General features: G+C 47.5%; 1 protein-coding gene across 1 annotated transcript in view; it reads left to right on the top strand.

The window, feature by feature from the left end:
• The first annotated feature begins 5,464 nt into the window (after nucleotides 1-5,464).
• RPAP1 (RNA polymerase II associated protein 1) overlaps nucleotides 5,465-8,990 on the top strand; it is a 15,970-nt gene continuing 12,444 nt past the window's right edge. The window contains exons 1-7 of the mRNA XM_081831850.1: nucleotides 5,465-5,520; nucleotides 6,279-6,430; nucleotides 6,515-6,771; nucleotides 7,077-7,225; nucleotides 7,507-7,596; nucleotides 8,046-8,166; nucleotides 8,761-8,987. Coding sequence (XP_081687976.1) covers nucleotides 6,591-6,771; nucleotides 7,077-7,225; nucleotides 7,507-7,596; nucleotides 8,046-8,166; nucleotides 8,761-8,987 — 768 coding nt within the window. The 5' untranslated portion in view covers nucleotides 5,465-5,520; nucleotides 6,279-6,430; nucleotides 6,515-6,590. The remainder of the gene's footprint in view (nucleotides 5,521-6,278; nucleotides 6,431-6,514; nucleotides 6,772-7,076; nucleotides 7,226-7,506; nucleotides 7,597-8,045; nucleotides 8,167-8,760; nucleotides 8,988-8,990) is intronic.

The following is an 8,990-nucleotide window of genomic DNA, read 5'->3' as shown; positions in this document are numbered from 1 at the left end:
CGCTACACTCTGCCCTCGGGCACTTGTCACTCCTCAAGGCCCTCTCCCACATCTCTCCTCTCTCCAGGGGACTTCAAGTTTCCAGTGAAAGAAAGCCTCCTCCTATTGACTCTGGTTGACATTGGAAAGACTCTCTCCTAAAGGATGTTGAACCCAGAGCCCAAACCCAACTTCCCACTTCCTTTTCTCCCCTCATTTCCTCCATTGTTTCCTGAACTCTGACAGGGAATCCCAGACTGAGGACGCCCCTTAGCTACCAGTCCAAATGGGCGTCTTGGACATGTTGGGGATGCCACCGCCTTCTGCACTCACAGCCTAGACAAATTCTTATCTCAGCTGCAGGCCTCAGGCACATCACTGTTTCCCTGGGGCAGCACGCTTTCCTGGTGGGGCCAAGGAGCTCTGAGTCTCTGCTTTCTCTACCCCTGCTTTTGAATCCTTCTCAATTCTTAGTATTTCTAAGTATTTCTGGGTCCTGGTCTTCTGACTTTCTAGCTCCCACATAGAGTGCTTACCTTCCTGAGCCCTAGCAACAAATTTTTACCTATCTCTCTCTCTCTCTCTCTTTCTCAGCATGGTATAGGAACGTGCTTTAAGAGTATGTGAGCAGGTGTGATTCTGTGGAAGAAGTGTGTAGGTGGGTGAGAGGGTGTGCATTGTGATGTGTGAGGGAGGGTGTGCATTTGTGCAAACTCTAAATGTGACTGACACTTTGTGGGTGGATGGGGAGAAAGTGTGTGTGTGTGTGTGTGTGTGACTTGAAGGAGGTTGGCCGCCTGTGCAAATACATGCCTGCAAAATCTCCCTTTCTTTCATAAACGCATTGCTTTGACGGGAACTAATCAAATCAACAGGAAATGTATTTGACATAATGCAGGAGCAGCTGTCCCAGGAGTTCCTGTCCTCAGAACAGAACCAGAGCTAGCTATGATCTACTCCAGGGGAGTAAGAAGGGACCACAAGGGAGAGGAAGGGCTAGCAGCAGCCCCTTATTATGGATGGAGCTAGGTTGGGCCCTGGCATCTCCCTATTTGGGTGAAGTAAGTATCTGCCCACTCTGCCTTTTATGATCCAGGACTGCCCAAGGAGGCCAGGGATAGAGAGAAGACACAGACAAACCTGGAAATAAAAACCATCTGCCTGGGGCAGCTGGGTGGCACAATTAAGCGTCTGACTCTTGATTTCCAGCTCAGGTCATGATCTCAGGGTTGTGAAATCCAGCCCCAAGGCCCACAGCAGGCTCGTGCTGGGCATGGAGCCTGCTTGAGATTCTCTCTCCCTCGCCCTCTGCCCCTCCCCCTCTCTCCAAAACAAACAAACAAAAAACCATCTGCCCATAGTAGCAGAATCCCTTGATGACAACTTCCATCAGTCTCAGGAAACAGCTGCTTCAGCTTTGTCAGAGTTAGGACCTTCTCCTCCCATCCTCCCCATTCAAGGAAGAGGCTGTATGGACCAAGAAAGAACCAAGGTGAGCCATGGGATCAAGGTAGTCTTGCTGCCCTGTGAGCAAGGATCCATTCTTTCTGAACTACTGGTTCAAGAGGTGAGTTGGGAAATGCCACTTCCAGAATGGGCAGGCCGCAGACTGTGCTCCCCATCACCTTAGAGAAAGCAGGGAGGAAAACTGGGCTTGGAGGAAAACTGCCTGCAGGTGTGATGCCAGGGGCCACTGGGGATGGCCCCTGTGCCTGCCAAACACCCCTTGCCTGAAATTCCGGAGTCAGAAACAATGCCACGCCTTGCCCAAGTGAAGACAAAACAGAAAGGTAAATCCCTAGAAGAGATTAAGCTTCAATGTACAGTCACAGAAGGACTTTCAAATGGTCAGACTTTTTCCCCAAAAGCAAACTTAGGAGGTTGGAAGACAGCAATAAGTTTGGGGTTTCTGAAACAGCACATGGGTCTAAGCATATGAAAGAAAAAAACTGTCCTCTTCAAAATTTCACCTAGGGATGGCCCTGAAAGGAAGCGTTCCATGTGTGAGTAAAGGGCCCTTGTCAGCTGACGAAGGAAATAGATATGTGTGAGTGTGAGTATATTTGTTTGAATGCCGTATATCTAGCTGTCTGTGTTTCTCTTTTTGACCCTTTTTACAGCTGGCAAGTGATGCTTTTCTGGTTCTATTTTTTATTTATTTATTTATTTATTTATTCTTAAAAGATTTTATTTATTTGACAGAGAGATAGAGAGCACAAGTAGGCAGAGAGGCAGGCAGAGGGAGAGGGAGAAGCAGGCTCTCCGGAGCTGAGCAAGAAGCCCGATGCGGGGCTCGATCCCAGGACCCCGGGATCATGACCCGAGCCGAAGGCAGCCGTTTAACCGACTGAGCCACCCAGGTGCCCCTCTGGTTCTATTTAAAAAAAAAAATGTTTTTTTTTTAAGTAGGCTCCACAATGGGTGTGGAGCCCAATGCGGAGCTTGAACTCACGACCCTGAGATCAAGACCTGAGCCGAGATCAAGAGTTGGATGCTTAATCGACTCAGCTGCCCCTAAAAAATTTTTATTATGAAACATTTCAAACATATACACAAGTAGGGAGAAAAGTATAATGAATCCCCAGTGTATCCATCACTCTGCTTCAATAATTATCTTAGCTATTTGTCTTCCATTGTCCCATTTTTTGGTGTTTTCCCAGACATTTAATTTTTTTAAATTTTATTTATTTATTAATGTGTATGTGTGAGAGAGAGAGATAAAGAGAGAGGGAGAGCACAGAGGGAGAGTGAGAGGGAGAAGCAGTCTGCTGAGCAGGGAGCCTGATGTGGGGACTCAATCCCAGGACCCTTAGATCATAACCTGAGCCGAAGGCAGATGCTTAACCAACTGAGTCACTCAGGCACCTCTTCCTAAAGTTTTTAAAAGCAAATCTTAGGGGCGCGCATGTGCGCGCACACATGCACAAGCGATGGGACAGGCAGAGGAAAAGAGAGAGAATCTCAAGCAGGCTCTCATCCAGGCACACTGGTTCATTAATTCTAACAAATATACCATGTTAATGTAAAATGTTAAAAACAAGGGAAACTGGGGCATCTGGCTGGCTTGGTAGGTTGAGCATGTGATTCTTGATCTCGGAGTCCTGAGTTCAAGCCCCACATCAGGCATAGAGCTTACTTTAAAAAAATGGGAGGGGTGTGCCTGGCTGGTTCAGTTGGAAGAGTATGTGACTCTTGATCTCCTCTTGTGGGTTCAAGCCTCACTTTGGATGTAGAGATTACTCAAATAAATAAACTTTTTTTTTCTTTTTTTTAATGGGGGGCAAGGGCAACTCTCTCAGGTCCCCTCCCTTTTCAGGAGCTTTGTACTCTATAATTCAATGAACTTTACAAAAAAAAAAATGGTGCACCTGGGTGGTTCAGTCAGTTAAGTGTCTGCCTTAGGCTCAGGTCATGATCACAGGGTCCTGGATCAAGCCTGCATTGGGCTCCCTGCTCAGAGAGGAGTCGGCTTCTCCCTCTCCCTCCCTCTGCCCCTCCCCCTGCCTCGTGCTCTCTCTCTCACAAATAAATAAATTAAATCTTAAAAAATAAATAAAATCTTAAAACTATTCCAAAATAAAGTTTATTTAAAAAAAAAACCCACATCCATAACCAATAATTTTTTTTAAAAAATCCTTATTATAAAATCCAGTTTGTGTTTAGTTTTCCCCAACAGTCTCAAAAAAACATCTTCTTACATTAGGCTTGTTTGAACCGAGATCCAAACAAGGACCATATATTTAATTGTAATCTTTGTATTTGTAAATCTATAAAAGGTCCCCCTCCTCTTTGGAACATGAAATTTATAGAAGAAACTGGGTCATTTGTAGAATTTTGCACAATTTGGGTTTGGTTAATTGTATCCTTGTGTTATTAAAATGTTCCTCTACCATCCATATTTCCTGTAGACTGGTAGTTAGATCTAGATCCTTCACTAGATTCAAGTTCAGTTTTTTGGCATGAAGGTTTCTTGGGAAGTGTTTTGTAACTTCCAGTTTCATCAAATCAGGAGCACATTATGTCCAGTGGTCTCACTTTTAGTGATGTTCATAAATTGGCAACCTGATCCATCATACATAAAATCCTCATCAACCTTTCACCTAATAGTTTTATCAGCCATTGACAATCATTGCCTGGAGTGATTATTTCATTAGTGGTTACAAACAATGATTTTCTACTATCATTCTTCCAGCATTTCTAGCTCCAGTTCCCCTCCTTCACTCCCCATAACTTCTGACCAGGTCCAGTACTATTTTGGACCCCAAGGATGGCTAAAGCCTAGTAGCTGAAATTTACGGCTCTAGTTGAGACCAAAAGAAGGATCCAATAGAATACCTGGAAACTTGTTAGAAATGCAAATTCTTGGATCCTGTCCAAGACCTACTGAATCAGAAACTCTTGAGGGTGAGGCCCAGTAATCTGTTTTAACAAGCCCTTAAGGTGATTCTGATGCCTGCTAAAGTTTGAGAACCAATGGACTAACACTGGCTGCCCTAAGATGGCCTTCAGTGAAGCAATGATTTGCTAAGGTCCTAAATTTATGGCAATATGCTGGGTGCTGAGCACTACTGATGCAAAAAGAAGGCCTGGTGCCCCCAAGGAACTCACAGTCTCTGCAAGAGAACAGCACATATGCTTGTGAAAAGGTGACCAGTGATAGCTGATAATTGGCAGTGCATCCCCAACAAGCCACACAAGTGGCACAATGGAGGATTCCAAGGAAAGTTCAGTGAATAGGCCTGGTTGGCAGAGGTTTTAGAGTTCACTCTAGCTAGGCCTTAAAAGAAGAGAAAGACTTTGGGGGTAGGAGGTGGGAGAGAAGAAAGGGAGGATTTCCAAGAAGAGACACTTGCATGAACAAAAGTGGGATGCTCACGAAGGGGATCACCCTGTGGGCAATGAGACTATTTTCTTCTCTCTTCTCATCACTGCCATTCCTACAGTTTCTTCCTTAAGCCTCGCCTTTCCTTTTACATGCTTACCTTCTTGCTCACCCATAAACGCAGTGGGGAGGTCACCTTGGTGTGTGCCGGTGTCTGGGTGCTGCCCACAAGCTTGGGTGCTGGGTTTAGGATGTGATTATCCGGGCTGGTGAATGCAGAGGGGCGTCTGAAGTACACTTTGCCTCTGTCACGGGTGTCGTATGTGCAGAAGGGCCTCATCATGCCTGCTGTACATCCGAACGATGAGTGTCTTGGGTGTCAGCATAGAGCTTACGTGGTGGGGTAGGGCAGGGCTAGCAGAGTATATTCGCGCTCAAGCGTTCCGAGCGCAGGGGCACCTGGCTGGCTCAGTCGGAAGAGCACCCGACTCTCCATCTCGGGGTGGAGCTGGGCCCCACATAGGGCGTCGAAATTACTTAAATAAATAAACTTTTTTTAAAAGGGGGTGTATGTCCCGGCGCCAAGCCGGCAAACCCCAGAGGGGGTGGAGCCAGGCCAGGGAGAGGCGGGGCTGGGCTGCGGGGCGGAAGCTCGACTCTGGTGGTGGCGGAAGCGCGGCCGTTGCGGGGCAAGATGGCGGCGCCCAGGCCGTCATAAGGTAAGTAAGGGGCTACGCTGGAGGTAACGGACTTCGGAGTTCCCCGGCGGAGGGCTCTGGTACAGGGTATCCAGTTCCTTTGTGGGAGCCTCCCCGAGTGTCTTTGCTCTACATTGGAGTGGCCGCGGCCTCTTCGGTGTGAAGACCCCGGCCACGGCCCTCCATCCGCAGGCTGCATAAGCTGAGACTCGGTAATTTCTCTGTTGAATCGGATGGTCCAGAAATGTCCGCGGCCGCAGAGCCCTAGGGGCAGTTGTCGGGCCAGACAATGTACAAGTCTTGTACTTCTTTGGTGAAATTTAATCCTAAGTGTTTTGCTCTTTTTGATGCGATTGTAAGTGACATTGTTTTCTTAATTTCATTTTCTGATATTTCTTTTTGCTGGTGTATAGAAATACAGATGATTTTTATATGTTGATCTTTTGTAAGCCCAAGGTTTTTTTGTTTTTTGTTTTTAATAATTTGAACACCTTTAGGCCAGGCATATTCTCTCCAGTTTGATACAGAATCATTACTCCCTATACACCTGGCTCCTGATGTTATTTTTCTTAGATTCCCTACAGTTGTTCCTGAGACTTTTTATCATCCACAGGTTGTAAACAATCTTCAGTTGGCAGTAAATATTATTAGGCTGATGACATCAAGGAGGGCTAAATAGGGAGGGAATGGCAATAAGTTATGAATGAAATAGAATGACTTGATGGGAACCTAAGAAGTGTCTTTAATTTTTTTAAAGATTTTGTTTATTTATTTGACAGAGAGACAGCAAAAGAGGGAACACAAGCAGGGGGAGTGGGAGAGAGAGAAGCAGGCTTCCCACTGGGCAGCGAGCCCGATGCAGGGCTGGATCCCAGGACCCTGGGATGACGACCTGAGCTGAAGGCAGATGCTTAACGACTGAGCCACCCAGGTACCCCAAAAGTGTCTTTTCTGATGCACAATAAAGAGAATCAGGGTTCAATTGCAGAGGGCCCATCAGCTTTATTGTTTGTAGGGTTGAATGAGAGGGAATCCCCACACCAAAGCAGTGCTGGAAAGAATTGTACAAGAGAGGCAGCTGGAGTGTCAAGATGCTGTCGAGACCAAAGCCAGGGGAGTCCGAGGTGGACCTGCTGCGCTTCCAGAGTCAGTTTCTTGCAACTGGTGCAGCTCCAGCAGTACAACTGGTGAAGAAAGGAAATAGGGGAGGTGGCAACACTAACCTGGACCAGCCTCTGCTGCAGGATCGTCGGGATGTGGTGACACTGGACAGTGAGTGGCTGTGGGTGTGAGGCTGAGAAGGAGAGAGGGTATGGCCTCCGGGTCCTCTCCTTCTTCCTAATGTGGCTGGATTTTTCCCCATCATTATTTCAGACGCTGCATAGTCTCTGTTGCTGCAGCCCCATTTTATGTATGAAGAAACTGAGGTTCGCAGAGGTTAAATATCTTGCCCAAGGTGACACAGTTTGAGCCAGGGCCCCACAGCAGCTGCCTTTCTTTCTTTGGTTTCCTCCTGCCCTCAGTCTCTTCCTGGGAAGGAATGAGTATCCTCACATCTGGGTTTTTTTCTTTCTCAGATCTCCCAGATTCGCCCCCAGCTTTGGTTCCTGCTCCCCCAAAGAGAGCTAGACCCAGCCCCGGCTGCCCCCTGCCTGAACATGAAGACCCTGAAGAGAGGCTGAACAGGCACGATCAGCACATCACTGCCGTCTTGACTAAGATTATTGTGCGTCTCACCCTGGTTGAGTGGGATGAGGCATCCTGGGGCAGCAAGGATAGTGGGTGGGAGTGGTGAGCCGTATGAGTAGAGGTTGATTCCAGAAAGGTGGGACTTTAACCCCCTGTAGTCAGTTTGGGGCTGCTTTAGAATCACTGTGCCCAAAGAAGCAACGTGGGTTCAGGACTCCCTAGAGAGAGATTCTAGTCATACAGAATTGGGGATAGTGGGATAGTGTCCATTCTGGGGAAATCTCAATATCTTCACTACTTTGTGCTTTGTTGCTGCAGGAACGAGATACAAGTTCAGTGGCAGTGAATCTGCCTGTGCCCAGTGGTGTTGCTTTCCCTCCTGTGTTCCATCGCTCACAGGAGAGACAGGTAGGCAAGGTGCTTAGATGGTACTTAGGAGACATTAGGTAAGCCTCATAGTGCATCTTCCTCAGGCAGATAATATGAATAATGTTAAGCAATTCTCTTGTTAAGGCAGCACCATGCTAGGCACTTTACACACATTACTTAACAACCGTGTAAGGTAGGTATCATCCCCATTTTTCAGATGAGGAAACTGAGACCCTGAAAAGATAAGTAACTTGTCCAACATCACACATCTAATAGATAGAAGAACCAGAAATCCAGCCCAAATTTGTCAGACTTCAAGACCTATCCTCCTATAGAGCCCTGCTTTTTCTGAGGACTAGGGTTGTGACCCTTGGAGATTAAGCAAGTCCCTTTTATCTCTTTGTTCCAGTGGCCTTCCAGTGTAAAGAGGTTGAGAGGAAAATGGGGTAGTGAGCATCAGTCACCTGAGTTTTCTTTTTGCCCCATAGGGGAAGTCTGCAACGTCTGGTAAGAGAAGCATCTTTGCCCAAGAAATTGCAGCAAAGAGAGCGTCTGAAGCCAGAGTCCCACCAGTTAGAGAAGTTGTGTCTACCCTGGATCCACCAGAGGGTAAACTGGGGTTGAAGAGACTTGGGCATGGCCTTTTAGAGTCACCTTGGGGTATATGTCTTCCCTGCATCAGATAGGAAGGCATATTTAGATGGCATTTGAGCCATCTAAAGAGATAGCTGTCCCTTATGCCCACTTACAGTATTGAGTATGGGTGGCTTGGGTCTACATCTGGGTCTTAGGTGCAGGGAGAATGCTGGCCATTATTCGATCCTAGGAGGAAGGAAGGAGACAGGTATTTGTCAGAGACTGTAAAATAAAGATGTAGACCAAGATTCCTTTAATGATGCAAATTATTAGCAGAAGAGCAGGGGGAAGGCTTCTGGAAGCAGATAGCGCTACATGGAGATCCAAGAGAGGAGTCAGAAAGTAGGATATTTCCCTAACATCCCTCAGAAAGGGGCAAAATGGGTGGAGAGATCTCCACCCAATCCAACCTGTGTTTGTGTTTTGGGGGGATAAAGGGGTGTCTCAACTCTGTGCCCGGGAAATCCCTGGGGCCTCCATCTGTCTCCAGGGCTAATGGGATTAGGGACGAGGGCCAGAAGGCCCGGCTGGGGCAAGGCCATGAAACTGATGATACACTTCTTCCAGGGACTGCGTCCTGTGAGGCACTCACACCTCGGGAGCAGGGCTGCCAGCTTCCGTGGGGCAGCCGCGGCTTCCAGGGACCCCATCTGGTCACAGGGAGGGGGCTCGGGAGCCAGGATGCTGAGCAGGAAGCCCAGACCATCCATGAAGAGAACATAGCAAAACTGCAAGCCATGGCTCCTGAGGAGATCCTGCGGGAGCAGCAGCTGTTGCTGGCTCAGCTCGGTACGGCA

Source organism: Leptonychotes weddellii, chromosome 9 (genome assembly GCF_054177405.1).
Source record: "Leptonychotes weddellii isolate Sample4059 chromosome 9, ASM5417740v2, whole genome shotgun sequence".
NCBI lineage: Eukaryota > Metazoa > Chordata > Mammalia > Carnivora > Phocidae > Leptonychotes > Leptonychotes weddellii.
Note: the sequence above shows the minus strand (reverse complement) of the source record. Positions and strands in the feature narration are given on the sequence as shown.